At 53.1% G+C, this 14331-nt stretch overlaps 7 protein-coding genes across 7 annotated transcripts; 3 read left to right on the plus strand and 4 right to left on the minus strand.

Annotated features, from left to right (window-relative positions):
• Positions 1-191: 191 nt before the first annotated feature.
• noc4 (ribosome biosynthesis protein NOC4) lies at positions 192-2102 on the minus strand. Its single transcript, XM_025589739.1, has 3 exons — positions 1614-2102; positions 1347-1552; positions 192-1286 (listed from the first exon to the last, which is right to left on the minus strand). The coding sequence occupies exons 1-3, from the start codon at positions 2019-2021 to the stop codon at positions 251-253; spliced, it is 1650 nt and encodes a 549-aa protein (XP_025442122.1). The 5' UTR covers positions 2022-2102; the 3' UTR covers positions 192-250.
• Positions 2103-2306: 204 nt separating this feature from the next.
• Positions 2307-3374, plus strand: atp4 (F1F0 ATP synthase subunit 4; the record flags this gene model as incomplete). Its single annotated transcript, XM_025589740.1, has 4 exons — positions 2307-2337; positions 2410-2864; positions 2944-3166; positions 3218-3374. 4 exons carry the CDS (start codon positions 2307-2309, stop codon positions 3241-3243), a joined length of 735 nt encoding a protein of 244 aa, XP_025442123.1. The 3' UTR covers positions 3244-3374.
• Positions 3375-3860: 486 nt separating this feature from the next.
• On the plus strand, positions 3861-5321 carry BO95DRAFT_136915 (uncharacterized protein). The gene has a single exon (XM_025580552.1). The coding sequence runs from the start codon at positions 4258-4260 to the stop codon at positions 5032-5034; it is 777 nt and encodes a 258-aa protein (XP_025442124.1). The 5' UTR covers positions 3861-4257; the 3' UTR covers positions 5035-5321.
• On the plus strand, positions 4872-6427 carry BO95DRAFT_443003 (tetratricopeptide repeat protein). Its single transcript, XM_025586572.1, has 6 exons — positions 4872-5001; positions 5077-5116; positions 5189-5282; positions 5356-5662; positions 5787-5851; positions 6038-6427. The coding sequence occupies exons 3-6, from the start codon at positions 5209-5211 to the stop codon at positions 6066-6068; spliced, it is 477 nt and encodes a 158-aa protein (XP_025442125.1). The 5' UTR covers positions 4872-5001; positions 5077-5116; positions 5189-5208; the 3' UTR covers positions 6069-6427.
• A 1311-nt stretch (positions 6428-7738) lies between these two features.
• Positions 7739-8225, minus strand: BO95DRAFT_136942 (uncharacterized protein). Its single transcript, XM_025580553.1, has one exon. The coding sequence runs from the start codon at positions 8137-8139 to the stop codon at positions 7888-7890; it is 252 nt and encodes an 83-aa protein (XP_025442126.1). The 5' UTR covers positions 8140-8225; the 3' UTR covers positions 7739-7887.
• Positions 8226-8833: 608 nt separating this feature from the next.
• BO95DRAFT_136947 (putative bZIP transcription factor) lies at positions 8834-11139 on the minus strand. The gene is made up of 2 exons (XM_025580554.1): positions 10165-11139; positions 8834-10115 (listed from the first exon to the last, which is right to left on the minus strand). The coding sequence occupies exons 1-2, from the start codon at positions 10974-10976 to the stop codon at positions 9011-9013; spliced, it is 1917 nt and encodes a 638-aa protein (XP_025442127.1). The 5' UTR covers positions 10977-11139; the 3' UTR covers positions 8834-9010.
• Positions 11140-13248: 2109 nt separating this feature from the next.
• Positions 13249-14267, minus strand: BO95DRAFT_136963 (uncharacterized protein). The gene is made up of 2 exons (XM_025580555.1): positions 14054-14267; positions 13249-13817 (listed from the first exon to the last, which is right to left on the minus strand). The coding sequence occupies exons 1-2, from the start codon at positions 14128-14130 to the stop codon at positions 13406-13408; spliced, it is 489 nt and encodes a 162-aa protein (XP_025442128.1). The 5' UTR covers positions 14131-14267; the 3' UTR covers positions 13249-13405.
• Between the last annotated feature and the right edge of the window lie 64 nt (positions 14268-14331).

The following is a 14331-nucleotide window of genomic DNA, read 5'->3' on the forward strand; positions in this document are numbered from 1 at the left end:
GATATTACCACTACCACCACACTCCTTCGTGCAATCATGCTAGTTAGAATGCGGATGTTGTTGCTTAGATAGAATAGATTGGAATTAGCAATTGCTTACTACCTTTCCCCCCTTCTGAAGTCCGGAGGGAACTACAATCCTTAAACAAGAGTTGGAAGATATGGATAGAGATATATTTCTAATTATGTACAGTAAGTTAGTTGATATCTTGCTTTTAAGTCGTAAACCCTGCGCCGCTTCCTAACCCCGCCTATGCAAACTCCCACAGCCCTCGAAGCAAACTGCCCGGCGCGGTATCCTCGCCGCCGTCCTCCTCTAGTAGACGGTCTGTGAATATGCGGCGGGGGATCTGGTACTCGACGACGGGGATGCGCTTGAACGGCTTGTCCTCAGAGCCCAGCTCGGCCTGCAGCATGCCCTGGTAGGTGTAGTCGAGGAAGTCCTCGAGGTGGTAGAACTGCTTGGTGAACTGCTCGGCGAGGATGCGGACAATCGCCGCGACGTTGGGGTGGTAGTGCGACTGCAGGGTCTCGAGCTCCCACAGACTGCTGTCGAGGGCGCGGGAGCGGACGGGGTCGGGCTCGCGCGGGTCGTAGGGGTCGTCCATGCCGCGGGCGGCGAGGAGGGCCTGGCGGTCGGCGTCGCGGATGGGGCGGTGCAGCATGAAGGCGCAGGTGGGGTGCTCCTTGAGGAGGTTGTAGATGAAGGGGGCGATGGCGACGATGGCGGGCGGCGGGGCGTTGAGGGCGAGGCGGGCGAGGCGCTTGATGAAGCTGGCGATGAGGGCGGCGGGGAGATGGGTCGAGGCGAGGAAGGTGTTCATCAGGCGGAAGAAGCGCGACCGGTGCTTCGAGTGCAGCAGGTCCGCGTCCAGCAGCGAGTACAGCTTCGGGTAGAACTGCGGGTAGTCCAGGTTCTTCTCCTGGATCAGGTAGAACAGCCCCGACAGCGCCAGCAGCGAGGTCGCCCCGCCCACGTTGTACGAGTCCGTCAGGAAGTCCATCAGCAGCTCCGGCCGCAGGAACCACGGCTCGATGTTGTGCACCATGATCCGCAGCAGATGCTTGCGTTGCGTCTCCGACAGGGTGTTGCGCAGGATCGCCAGCCAGGCGTCCTGCGCATGCTTCTTGTGCGACTTCGCCGACACCACCCGCTTGTTGCTCTGGCTGGTTTTCGTGTAGAAGCTCTCGAACTCGTGCTCGGGCGTGGGTATCGAGTCGCATGCCGACAGGATGGTGATCAATGTGTCAATGGTTTCGGAGCTGCGTGGAGTGCTTGCGTATTCACTTGAGACCAGACGTTAGCTTGATGAGACCGTGCGAGCGGTATGAACGGGGTTGCCATACGAGATCTGTATGAAGGTGTAGTAGCGCACGTCCTCGAACTCCCTGACCTTCTCGATGAACTCGGACAGCACCGCTTGGCCATTGTTGGCCTCCACAACCGCTTCCACGACATTCTTGAATAGACCCGTCAACCAGATACCTTCTTCTCCGGGAAGATGTGTGGCGCGCTCGTTGACGATGCAGAGACACAAGGTTAAGGCGGTGATCTATTCGACCGACATTTAGTATATTTCTGGGCACGTTGAAGATGGCATCGCAGGAACGAACCTGAGACGAAGGATCGCTCTCGCGAATGATAGAGAGCAGGGCTTTCTGATATTCCTTGAGCCGCTCCTTCAACCACGCAACAATAATCTTTTCGTTCTCGGCGGCCCGGCTTGACTCGGTCAAGTTTCCTCCCGCGATTAATCGACTGAATACACGACACAGAGCCAACGCAGCGGGGACATTCGGTTTCTTGGCAGATCCTTGAGTGGTGAGCATGGAAATCAGGGTTGCGATGTTGTTGTAGTGCTTCCGCGATTCGGAGATTTGGTCTTCCAGCCGCTGGATGTCGGCCGTCGCATCGGCGGACTCAGTGTCGGCGACGGCACGGCGTTTCGACGAAGGCACGCCGCTTTCCTTGACATTCTTTCTTTTCTTGGAGGCCGTAGCCGTGGCGATCGGGGCAGGCATCGTGGACAGAATCGACAAATCGCAAAACGGGCGTTGAATGGAGGAGCGCTAGTCCACCGCAGGGCCACTTTTCTTTTCCGAGATCAACCATAATTTTTTGGGGATAAGAAGAAAGAGAGAATCTCCTGCTCCTCGGTTAGGCGGTTTCTCCGGCCCACGACACCAGCCCCAAAGGGGTTTAGTGTCTTCCGCACCGCCCAAACCGCCATCCCGAACCTCACTCAGTCTCCTCATTTCCGTTCCAAACCCATCCACACCCTGTCAAGGTTCCTGTCCATCGCTACAATGGCTTCGCGTTTGGCTAAGAGCACCCTCGGTATGCCCGCTCTTACTTGAAGCCTGGTCTACCCACTTGACATTGACCATTAACCATTAACCCCTCCGCTAGGTGCCGCCCGGTTGCGGCCGACCCTTCCCACGCGCAATGTCGCTCCCATCACTGCCACTTTGACCGCGTCCCGTTCGGCCTCCAGCGTCCCTACTGAGGACCCCAAGAAGAAGGCTCAGTCCATCCTCGATGCTCTCCCCGGCAACTCCCTGGTCTCCAAGACTGCCACCCTCTCCGCCGCCGCCGGTCTGTCCATCGCCGCCATCAGCAACGAGCTCTACGTGATGAACGAGGAAACCGTGGCTGCTTTCTGTCTGCTCAGCGTCTTCACTGCCGTCTTCAAGTACGGTGGTCCCGCTTACCGTGAGTGGGCTGAGGGTCAGGTCCAGAAGCACAAGGACATCCTCAATGCTGCCCGTGCCGACCACACCAACGCTGTCAAGCAGCGTATGGAGAACGTCAAGGAGCTGTCCGGTGTCGTTGAGGTCACCAAGCAGCTCTTTGCTGTTTCCAAGGTACCCTCTCCCTTGCTGCTCATCTCCGAGCACCCATCTGTGGCGTCGAGTGTGTGGGCCGTTGCTGACGATGACGTAGGAAACCGCCCAGCTTGAGGCCAAGGCCTACGAGCTCGAGCAGCGCACTGCTCTGGCCACCGAGGCCAAGCAGGTCCTTGACTCTTGGGTCCGCTACGAGGGTCAGGTCAAGCAGCGCCAGCAGCGCGAGCTTGCTGACAGCGTCATCGCTAAGATCCACAAGGAGCTCGAGAACCCCAAGGTTCTCCAGCAGATCCTCCAGCAGAGCGTTGCTGATGTTGAGCGTAAGTTGATGATTTGTCCGTGCTCTCATCGGATACTAATATTCGATCCAGGCATCATGTCCTCCAAGGCTCAGTAAATGCACTCGACATGGATAGCTTTGCTATAAGACTCATGTACAAATTAAAGATCATTTCTGTTACCAGTTAGAAATACCAAGTACCATTGGTCGACAATCATGGTATGCCAGTAAGAGCTTACGAATAAAGCTTCGACTTCAGCATTCATCCAAGATTATTAGTCGTAACTGTAACTTGACCGCCAGGACACCGAGTAGTCTGAGTCTGAGCTCTGCCTGCTATTGCAATTCTCTACATGTACCTATGACTTGCAGAGATAGACTTCCAGGCTAGCCATGCAACAATATAATATATGGAACGATCGAAATACACCTAACCTCAATGACGAATACCAACTGAATGGACACAATGAATCAGCAGGGCGCCACGTACGTCCAGTACAAGCACTCCCATCAACGTCTCACCTCATTACTTTGAGTATTCAATATGTGACAAAAAGCAATTAAAACGCCTTGAAAGAAATTGCCGCCAAGCCGACAGCCGGGGGTGAACTGGTCCAACCATGGGTTGGCTTTGGGCCGTGGATGAAATTCCCCTTATAACCACCGGGTGTTATTATTATGATCGATTCGATGGAGAGATTGATTGATTGATTGATGATTGTGGTTGGAACAGACTTTCTTTCTGCACCCCCAGCCTCTTCGAACCCCCCCCCTTTCCAGCGCTTATTATTTTTATTCTTGTTATGCCTGCTGCAGCCCGCCGCCGCACACCCCGAGAGGTAAGAGGTCAAAGAAGAGAAGGCTGGCAGTGAATCTCACTGGTTTAACTTCGACCACTCCTACTCCTGCTTTTCCGACTACTACAACTACTGCTACGTATAATCTTCAATCTCATCGTGCCTGCTACTTCCCTAATTCTTCCTCCAAAATCCCTCTCCCTTTTCCTCCCCTCTCCCCAAGGGGAAATCCCAACCCGGCAAGAAAAAACCCCCCCCCCGTCTCCACTTTTTCCCATTCCCTCCGCGATAAGCCGTATACTTCCGTGGCTCTTCTCCCCCGGGTTGCGCAACAATGCCACTTCGCGACAAGCTCCAACGTCATAAGGAATCCCTCAGCGCCAACACGAACACCAACACATCCACCTCTACCAACCAGTATGGGTCCACCACAGCTGGAGGAGGGATGATGGCACCCACCACGCCCGTGAACAGCAGCAATCCCACCGTCCCGCAATTCACCTTCATCCGCACCGACACCACCACCCAAGAAGTGATCCGCCCGCCCGTCTTCGAGGGTGATGCCCCGGACCCCTCTGCACCAACCACAACCACCACAACAGAACAACAACTTGCGGCTGCTTCCCCGCCGTCCTCCCACCATCGCAAATCCCTCAACCCCTTCCGTCGGTCGCGAGCTCCCTCACAATCCTCAGGCGTGACGTCCCCGCCGCGAGCCCGGGGCGAAGGCCGGCTGTCGCATCTGCTGCATCTCGACCGCGGCGGTGGTAGCGGCGGCGGTGGCGGTGGCGGGTGGTCGCGGAGTTCGAGCTCCTCGTCCGTGAACGTCCCGCCGGATCTCCCGCGGATAATCACTAGTGGTGGGAAGGGGGATGGCGATGCTGCGGCGGCGGCGGGCGAGGATGTGGAGGCCGAGTGGGAGCGGCGGGCGACGGTGCTGGTGCAACGGAACCCGCAGTTCGCGGCGTGTTTGTCGCCGACCGGTTCCACCACGCCCACGGGGTTTGGGATGGACGGGGCGGTGGCGTCGCGGTCACGGAGTTCGAGTTGCAGTCGGATTAATGATCCGGATGGCGATGTAAGTTTTTTGCCGGTCTGGGTGGGAGGATAATAAGGGGTTGTGTGGCTGATGCGGGACGCGGGGTGCGAATAGGTTAATATCCAGGAGGCTATTCGACTGCATGAGGCTGGAGGTATGTGTTCGTCCTTTGCGGAGTTTCTTTAGAACTGTGCGGTCATCGCTAACACTGTGTGCATGATGGTAGATCTGGAACGATCCACCGAGATGTTTGGTCGCTTAGCCGATCCTGAAGGGGCCAACAATGCTCTCAGTCAAGTGCTCTATGGGCTTGCACTTCGGTAAGACCTGACTACGGTTTTCGTTGGCTCAGTGAGGTCCATCAGTCTGACACTGACTGACCCCCGTTCTTAGACATGGCTGGGGATGCGCGCCAGACCAGGACAAGGCGATTACGTATCTATCGGCCGCGGCGGCCAATTCGGCCTCGGTCGAGTCCGAGGCACTCCAGGCCGGCATCAAGAAAGGGGGAGCGGCCAAGGGCGAGCTGACGCTGGCGATCTTCGAGCTGGCCAACTGCTTTAGGAATGGCTGGGGCGTCAAGAAGGACCCCGTCGCGGCACGACAGTACTATGAGACCGCCGCCAACCTCGGCGATACGGACGCGATGAACGAGGTTGCTTGGTGCTACTTAGAAGGGTTTGGAGGGAAGAAGGACAAAGTAAGTTCCTTACCCCTGGGAGCCGTTCAGCTCGGGCATCAATATTTTGAGGCTCGTTCGCATCACTCTGGACTTTTGGGGTGGTCTCAATGGAGAAAAGATAGGAACTAATTTGGGGACATAGTTCGCGGCCGCCAAATACTATCGATTGGCGGAGGAGAAAGGGAGCAAAACCTTGGGAAATTCTTGGTAGGTTCTTACCTAGTAGTCTTCTCATCACCTGCAGCGGATGGGGGCAGGGGGGCCCATTGATAGGCGCTCGTGGAGTTTTGGCCGGGACGCTTCCAGCCAACCAACTGCCCGTTCCCCTCTTTTTGAACTACACTACCGAGTGAAATACTCAGGCTGACATGACGTTTTGATGGATGATGACAGGATCTGGAAGGACAAGTACAACCCGCATTGAGCGTGTTTCTATGGATTGTTGGTAAATTTGGTCCGATGACGACGGTCTGGTCCAAGCCCACGATCAGGCCGTGGTCTTTTGGGGGTGTGGAGCTGAGCGAGCTGAGCTGAACATGAATGAACAATTGATACCCTAGCAACAAGGCTGCGACTGAGACCGTCTCTCTCGGTAGCAGGCGGCAACAACGTGCCGTCCATCCCGCCTCACATGTCGACATCAGGGGACACAGACTTTGCACATAGAGAGTGGACCTAGACTCAGTTACGACATGACCCCTTCACGTCATCTTCGCTTTGGACTTCACTACACTATCCTACCTTTACTCCGCTGTATGAACACAACAATAGCCAGTTTAGAGCAGTAGATAATGAATCCAGTCATCCTCCAACACAAAGAACCTAACCCATTCAATAACAACCCTAGTCCAAGGCTCATTCTGGCCACTAATCTCGAGTTTCGAGAAATCCCCCAATCCTCGTCCTATGATCGTGTAAGTGTAGGTGTAGCCGTATCCCCACAAATTCTGCGCATAGGCAATGACCCAGGGACCAGTATATCCTTAGAGAAGGGTATACGTATACCCAACCCACCCCATCATATTCCATCTCATCCGTCCTGGAAACAGACTTCACAATAAAACTTACCAATAAACAATAGCCAGAGATGTGAACAACACCCCTACACCTACACTAGAATAAGATCAAGCAAAAGAAAGTAAAGCAAGTAGCGTACCTACCAACCCAACCCAACCATATGACCCAGACATATCCATCCCCACGATGACAAAACATCCTGTACGGTACGGTAACCACTGTACATGAACGCATCCCATCTAGCGTGGCATCAAACGCAAAGGCAAACACACTTACAGCATGCATGCATGCATTCCGCTGCATCGACATACATTGAGTCCCCCCCCCCTCACCCCCATCACTTCTTACGAACCTACTACCTCTTCTCAGAGCGTGGGTATCTATATTCCCCTTTCGAAGCCCAAAGTGGACCTCGATGTAGTGTGCATACACCCTATCGCTCTCATGGTAATGGTAATAGCGATAGCAATGGCAATAGCAATGGCAATGGCAAGTAATGGCTTAACTTCCGCCTCGCTACTGCTCCTGCTACTGCTATCACTATTGCTGTGACTACTGGTCCTGGTCCTGGTCCTGGTCCTGGTCCTGGTTCTGTTGCTGCTCCTGGTCCTGGTCCTGCTACTGCTGCTGCTACAGCTCCTGCTTAGCTACAGCTCCTGCTTAGCTACTGCGACTTGCTAAGCTCCCCCAGCCAGACAACCCGTCTCCGAACTATGTCTATGCCTAGGAAATGCACTAACCTTGAAGTATACATACGGTACAGTGCTCGATCCACACAGAGAGCCAAGAGAGGATGCTCGCTCGGATCCTTCATTTACGTTCTCGTACTCATCCTCATCGTAAATCTCGAAGCGACGAGGCAGTGTCCCGTCTCACTCATACAGCAAGCATCATTCTTAGTTCCTCGGGGCAGTGAGGCAGTGCTTTAATTCTGCTTCTACTGCTCCAGATCAATGGAACCAGATACAGAAACCTACAGACTTTCTTACCAACCACCAAAATCCCCAAACTCATCCCCAAATGCATTGTCAGAGCAGATTTTATATACACCACCAACACCGGTAAATGCACAGATGCAGACAAAAGAGACGAGTGTATGCAATTCTGTACCAAAAGAATGAATATGGGGACTTGACGTCCACCAACCCACTATCACAACCATAACCACCAGCATCAACCAACTGCTGCAGTCAGTTGGTCATTAACCTATAATCAGGTGTGAGTAGTTAGGTCAAGTGGAAGCTCCCTCCAGCAATCTGCACTGCATCAACAACTGCAGAAGCTCCAAGAAAATCTGTCTGACAAAGGAGAATGAGAAAGAAGGTCGGAGTACCTCCCAAAGAAGACTCCACAAAATCCAAATCCAGAACCAAGAACCATAACCAAACCAAACAATCCATCATCAACATCATCATCGTAAACATTAAACCACCCCTCTCAAAAACATAACATAGCATCGTATCGTAACACATAATCATAAAAGCTGCCGCCCTCGGCTCCCAGCCCAGTATCCTCGCAATGCAAACCCAAAATCAAATAAACCCGAATAAGAAACACGCCGCATCGAAAAGCCAGATCCGAAGCGCTGCGCTAGAGCATGTCAAAGTCAAAGTCAAGTTGCCGTCCCGTTTGTTCTGTTGTTCCCGCCTGTCAATTGGTTCGTCGGAGATAAACACAGTAGAGGTCCTCTGCGTATTCCGGTAAAAAGTGTGTGTGCACGAATTCCAAGGTAGGCTGCCACCACCGACCTTGGAGAATATGTTCTGGATCAAAGTGAATGTGCAAGAAGTAAACTGAGTCAGTCTCGCGTAAGTTGTGTAAGCATGTACACGAATGCAAGGTAAGCCCGTCTTTGCCACCCCATCGTGAGGGGGCAGGAAGTCTGATCATAAGTATACGCAGGTGAAGCCAGCAAAGCCGAAGGAGAGAAAAAGCGTAAGCGCGCCGGCAATAAAAAAGAAGAACAGCATCGCTAATTTGACAGACGTGATTCATCAATGTAATTGCTTAGCCGTCAGATATATCCAGCCGAGGTGAAGTGAATGGTTTGGTAAGTTGGTAAGTTGAGTAAAGCTGTCTATGTATATATGGGCTAATCATTCTGGCTTATCTGGGCCATGCAGTCGTGGGGTCGTTAAAAAAGGCACTGTCACTGTGCTGGAGAGAAAGTTGGTCTTCCCAGAAGACTCAAGGTTGCAGAAGGCGAAAGGATGAAGGCAACAGAACTCAATCAGGCCGCTTAAGATGTCTGTGGTGGACGCAGAGAAGAAACGCAGGCAAATGGAGGAGAAGCGGAGGTGGGTGGGGTGGGTTCGATGGCGAGCCACCAACCCAGGATCAAAAATTCTACTAGTGACCAAAATTGGCGTCTTCTTCCTTGACCGGAGAGACACCACAGTCTTGGACCATGCGGCGGAAGTCCCGGATCACCTTTTCAGGGACCCGGTCCCACATTAGAGATCGTGAGTAGACGTCGGAGGTGGCCTTCGTCGACATCTTGCTCTGGACACTGCCTCTCATGGCAGCCAGAGCTTGTTGAAGGTTCGATGGCTGCTGTTGCTTGTACTCAACACCAGCATCGTCGTAAGTAGTCAAAGAGTTGTACTGGTCCGCATTGAGAGCAAAGACCTGCTCGTGCTCCTGCTGCTTGGAGGGCATGACCAGGGTGCTGTGGAGCTCATCAAGGTGGGACGGCGCCGCAGTGCCAGTCATCTGGGCCATCTGGGCGCCAGTGATGGTGCTAGGCATAACGCCAGCAGCCGAGGGAGCGACAGCGGCCTGACCCATCGGCTGGGCGAGCTCGGGAGGAGACGACGACAGTACGGCCTTCAGCACGTTGGCTGATTCCGCGCGGTACTCCTCCGAGAGCTGCGGCATGGAGCGAGCAGAAAGCGAGGAGCCGTTCGATGCCACGAACGCGCCGAACAGCAGGCACATGTAGAACGCATTCCAGCTGAATGGGTAGTCGCTGTTCGCCTTATCCTTCTCGTTCGATGCGACAACCATCGAAGTCGATTGGGCAGACGGGGCGGCAACTGCCTCGGCATCCAGAGAGAGACTGTTGACCATCGTGAAGTCCTCCCAAGGGCTGCTATCCATCGTCAAGTTCTCAAAGTCAGAGAACTCCGAGGGCAGATTTGAGGGGGCCGATGGTCTGGCGTGACGCTCGAGTTTCTCCACGGTCTCCTTGAGAATGTTGTTCTTCTTACGAAGCTCAGCGGTCTCGAGGGTGTGCACGCGGATCAGCTCGTCCTTCTCCATGTGCATCGTGTTGATGTACTGGGTGATCTCCTGCTGGGCGGCCATCCATTCGCTCTTCTCGCGAAGGAGCTCCGCCTCTCGGAGGCGCATGTTCTGCAGCTCCTCTTCGAGATCGCTGATGATCTGCGTGAACTGCTTCTTCTCCTCTTCCAGCTTTTCCGTGTGCAGCTTCTTGCGCTGGCGGGAGTCCAGCCTAAAGTGTGGTTAGTGATGTCATTGCGCGTGGGAGGAGGGGCACTTACGCTGCCTGGCGGTTTCGCAGCAGCCGCTTCTGCTGCTTCAATTCCTTGATCTCCTCCTCATTGGTCGATTGACTGATGAGCTGGTCGATGTTGCTCAGCGTCCGCTCTGCAGGGATCTCGAAGCGGGCATTCTTCTTGCGGATGCCGTCCCGGCGCATGCTCAACGGGGAGCTGTTGCGGTAGGTGGGACTCTTGGTTGGACGGGCCACAGCATCGGCCATGTCAGTGGCGGCAGGCATCCAACCCTGACTCGATTGCGGCGACATAGCCACGGCGGCTGGGTGGGCGAAGGCCATGCCGGGCCGGTAAGACATGGAGGGGATGTTGATGGTGCTGACGGGACCGACGGCGCCGCCTGCGAACGGAGCGGAGGCGCTGTGGTCGAGCTCGGAAGGGAAGTGCTCGTACATGGCGGTGGGAGTGCATGCGCCCGAGTCCTTGGACAGGGACCACGAGGCCTGCTGAGCGTATGCTGCGGACGGGTGAGCGCCGTCGACGCGCATGAAAGGATTGGGGGCGGATTCAAAGAACGGGTGGCCGACTTGAGAGTTGTGGCGGGACTGATTGCTAGAGACAGAATGGGAGAAGTCGGACCAGACGGAATCTCGATGCGTGTATGCATCGGGTGCATGATCATATGAGGGTCTGCGGTGGTCGGCAGCTGAGGAAGCCATATCGGGGGAAGTAGAGTCCAGGATCTTGTCGTCTAATACACTCATCTCATCCTCTTCGGGAAATGCAGGTTTGGCATCCAAGGTAGTAGGGGATTGTTGATAGAAGTCAAATGATGACGGTTGGGAATATCTCGCCATGATGGTAGATAATGTGAGTGTGATGGAGGGAGAAGAAATGGGGGAAGAAGAGGAAGAAGAAGGCGTTGGTCGTGGCCCAAAGAGAAGCAGTCGTGGTAATAGAACCGACTGGGCAAGAGGCGGTGTGTAAAAAATAAACAGGTCGAAAATGAGGTGCGGGGTTGGCGATGGAGGCTGGTGGGCAATCAAAAGGCAACGATGATCGTTCAAGAGAGATAATGAGGATAGAAGTAAGAAGTAAGAGGTAGGAAGTAAGACAAGAGCGACACGATGAGAAGAAAATATGTCTCAAATGATCTCGACGAGGGGAGGAGGAAGGGGGAGTATTTAGAATGCGCGAGTAACGGAGGAAGAGGATTGGTGGTTGCAGGCGCGAAGGAGGCAAAAGTGGAGGCAGGGAAGAGGGCGAGGAAGGAGGAAGTATATCAATCTCTGTTGGAATCGTGTAGTGGTTGTTGTGGGTGTTGCTAATGATGATGTTGATGAAAGGGGAAGAGAGCAAGTGACAAGCGGGAGGGGAACGAGTCCATACATATACCTAACTTGCAAGTATCGATTCGATCTTGTAGTCAGTCAGGATCTCTTTGATAGATAGGAACCTGAAGTTGGTCCCTGAACAATGTCTGTCTGTCTGTCTACCAAGAGAATGGGAAAGCATCCAAATCGTACTAAATTAGAATTGGACTCCCAAATCCAAAACAAAGGCGATTAAATTCCAAAAAACATAATTCTGGTTAATTGCGAGGTTTTTTTTAATTCCCAGGAGAATCGATGCTGACCCAAATCCCCACAGGATGCCTACTGAACCTACTGTGAGATCGAGTAGAATCTACATAGTAAAAGAAAAAAAAAATAAAAATAAAGATCGAGATAGAGAGAGAAATAATCCAACCAACCAACAACAGGAAGAATGAAATAATGACATTTCCCAAACAGGAAGCCCACTATACTGCTACACTCTATACCTGATAGTATACTACCAACTTGTACCAACAATCCTATGGAATATGGATCTCAAACCAAACCCACAGCTTCCACTCTTCTTCTAAGGGGACTCTATCAATCCCACCTTTAGCTTCAATGGACTTAGCCAGACCCATCGGCACGTCAAACCATGAACTCCTTAGTTAGTTCCTACTTCATTCTTCTCCCTCAAGCCCAAGCCAAAACGAAGAAGCCCATCCGGCGGTCAGCGGAAAAGTCAAAAGACGAGGCGAGGATTTCTGACTGTTCCCGAGATTAACGAGCCGCGATCATTGGATGCTTCGTTGGGCAGACGTGCAGCGGAACTGGCAGGGGAAAAAAATAAAAGAACGACTCAAGACAAGAGAGAGAGACGAAAATGTTAAAACATGAATAATCAATGTCTCTTTTTACGAACGAATAACAATCATGACGCTTCTCGTGCTCCATGACTAGGTATCTATCTACCTATCTCATGGGCGCGGCGCGGCGCTTGCCTGCGAAAAAACTTACTGACATACCACATATATACATGTATACATAGAAGCCTATGTACATACGTTGATATATACTCTACTCCGTAGTTAGTTAGTATCTAATTTAAATTATTCATCGTGCTGCTGCTGCTACTGCTTCCCTCTGATCAACCGACGGAAAGGAAAAAGAAGTTGGCCCGTGATCTTCCTCACAGGCCCTTCCTTCGCTCACACGGTCCTTTCGTTCGTTTCGGCCCCGATCGCCCTCTAGCCTTTCTGGCTGGGATTCGTACTTTTGGTTTCTTCTTGGTCCATGCGGACGGAGTAGACTACTTACTCGGTCGGTCGACTCCGGGTGCACAGTGCACTGCACAGTGCACTGTGCACACAGGGCATACACGAGATCTACTATGGCTTCGCTTGGGTAGGGACTGCACATACTCCAGCACGGTACAATACATAACATAGGAGAGAGCGTAATAAGCTCTTCAAATGCGATGCACATCACATCAGTATCGTGCAGGTTTGGCTTTTCGCAGGCAGAACGAGCGAAGCTAGAGAGGTCAGATTACCTGGATCTCAAAAGGAAGGTCAACCCTAAGCCGCAAAGCTAACCTAATCCAAGGTTGGTTGAAAGTGGAAGGGCGGTAGGACTGACTGCCGTCGGTGTCGGTCATTCCACCCCTCCCTCCGTCTAATTCCAACTGCGATGGAAGACATAACCTAGTAGCCCTCGCTGCCTTTTTCGTATTTCATCAATCAGTCAGTCAATCACATAAGTCGTAAGCAAAATACACCATCCTTCGCTGAAGTCCGGAGTATCACGTTCCCGTTGCCGAACGGGAGAGACAAAAAGCAGTGGTGGTCGGTATCTGAAGGCAAGAAGCGATAGGATTTCTGATGGATGATAGCGATAGATCCCATGGATGGAGGAGGGAAAGGTGGGGCGGCCAGTTCCCATCGGTTATCGGTAGCCTATCGATTAACGGCTCAAACTGACCCCTCTAACTGACCTAGTACCCTAGTACCTACCGACACTATACGGTAAACGTCGCAGCCCGACAAAACCCGCGTGGCAGGGCTAAACTTCTGGGTGTTCGTGATGTCTTTCTTCAAACGGTTTCTCATCACATCTGCGGCAGAACGATTGGTACCTGGCTGAGCAAATGACTCGGGAGGCGACTCTATCACTGGTTCCAGTTTCCCAGTAGGCACTGTACCTGAACCGAGGGATGGGAGGGGGGGATGGTGGGTTACGTTAGCAGAGCAACGGTGCGCATTGTGGACTGTGGACTGTGGACTGTGGATAGAGGGGCCGTGGCCCGTGGCCCGTGGGTTGGTCGTAGCCCACCGGTCGTTACTCGGTACTGGTAGCCTCGATGCTGCCCGAACGAGTGAACGTCTGTGCCCGTTTCTCAGTCAAGGTGCATCCCATTTCCTCAGCCCCTCCTAACCGTCTCATGATCGCTTCCTGGGGAGGGATATGATGAGTTCTGCTTTATTTTCCGGGAACAGGCATCGTACTTAATCAGACAGTGCGAAGGGATACCCACTCAAGTCTGGTGCGAGGAGCAGCAGAGAGAGGGGGAGGGGGAGAGGATCAGATGGACAGAGGGACGGGACGGGGTGTTGTCATACAATACGGGTAAATCAGGACGAGTTGAGTCCGTTGCTCGGTTGAGTCGAAGCCAATGGATTCGGGGCCGGTGTGACATTGAGAATGAGAAGCGGCCTAGTCGTAGGCTAGATTCCCCGATGACGATATTCTTCCTGTGGTTTTGTAGTTAGCCGTTCTTCCCAGTACATAGTGGTTTGCTGTTTTTACTGTGGACTAAAGTAGAGTATGTAAACAACGATCCATCTCTGGTACCGTTAGGGCCGGCCCGTTTATTGAGATCCAGTGATCCAGCCCAGAC

The sequence above is a fragment of the Aspergillus brunneoviolaceus genome, assembly GCF_003184695.1.
Source record: "Aspergillus brunneoviolaceus CBS 621.78 unplaced genomic scaffold BO95scaffold_35, whole genome shotgun sequence".
NCBI lineage: Eukaryota > Fungi > Ascomycota > Eurotiomycetes > Eurotiales > Aspergillaceae > Aspergillus > Aspergillus brunneoviolaceus.

Bases quoted from the DNA above. Each gene is read 5' to 3' on its own strand.
- BO95DRAFT_136915 (XM_025580552.1), top strand. From the start codon at position 4,258: ATGCCACTTCGCGACAAGCTCCAACGTCATAAGGAATCCCTCAGCGCC.
- BO95DRAFT_136963 (XM_025580555.1), bottom strand. From the start codon at position 14,130: ATGTCACACCGGCCCCGAATCCATTGGCTTCGACTCAACCGAGCAACG. The intron at 13,818-14,053 runs GTATGACAACAC...AAACGGGCACAG, and splicing joins CGTCCTGATTTACCCGTATT to ACGTTCACTCGTTCGGGCAG.
- BO95DRAFT_136942 (XM_025580553.1), bottom strand. From the start codon at position 8,139: ATGATTATGTGTTACGATACGATGCTATGTTATGTTTTTGAGAGGGGT.
- BO95DRAFT_443003 (XM_025586572.1), top strand. From the start codon at position 5,209: ATGTTTGGTCGCTTAGCCGATCCTGAAGGGGCCAACAATGCTCTCAGT. The intron at 5,283-5,355 runs GTAAGACCTGAC...CCCCGTTCTTAG, and splicing joins CTCTATGGGCTTGCACTTCG to ACATGGCTGGGGATGCGCGC. The intron at 5,852-6,037 runs GTAGGTTCTTAC...GGATGATGACAG, and splicing joins AAAACCTTGGGAAATTCTTG to GATCTGGAAGGACAAGTACA.
- BO95DRAFT_136947 (XM_025580554.1), bottom strand. From the start codon at position 10,976: ATGGCGAGATATTCCCAACCGTCATCATTTGACTTCTATCAACAATCC. The intron at 10,116-10,164 runs GTAAGTGCCCCT...ACCACACTTTAG, and splicing joins CTGCGAAACCGCCAGGCAGC to GCTGGACTCCCGCCAGCGCA.
- noc4 (XM_025589739.1), bottom strand. From the start codon at position 2,021: ATGCCTGCCCCGATCGCCACGGCTACGGCCTCCAAGAAAAGAAAGAAT. The intron at 1,553-1,613 runs GTTCGTTCCTGC...TCGGTCGAATAG, and splicing joins AGAGCGATCCTTCGTCTCAG to ATCACCGCCTTAACCTTGTG. The intron at 1,287-1,346 runs GTATGGCAACCC...TCTGGTCTCAAG, and splicing joins TACACCTTCATACAGATCTC to TGAATACGCAAGCACTCCAC.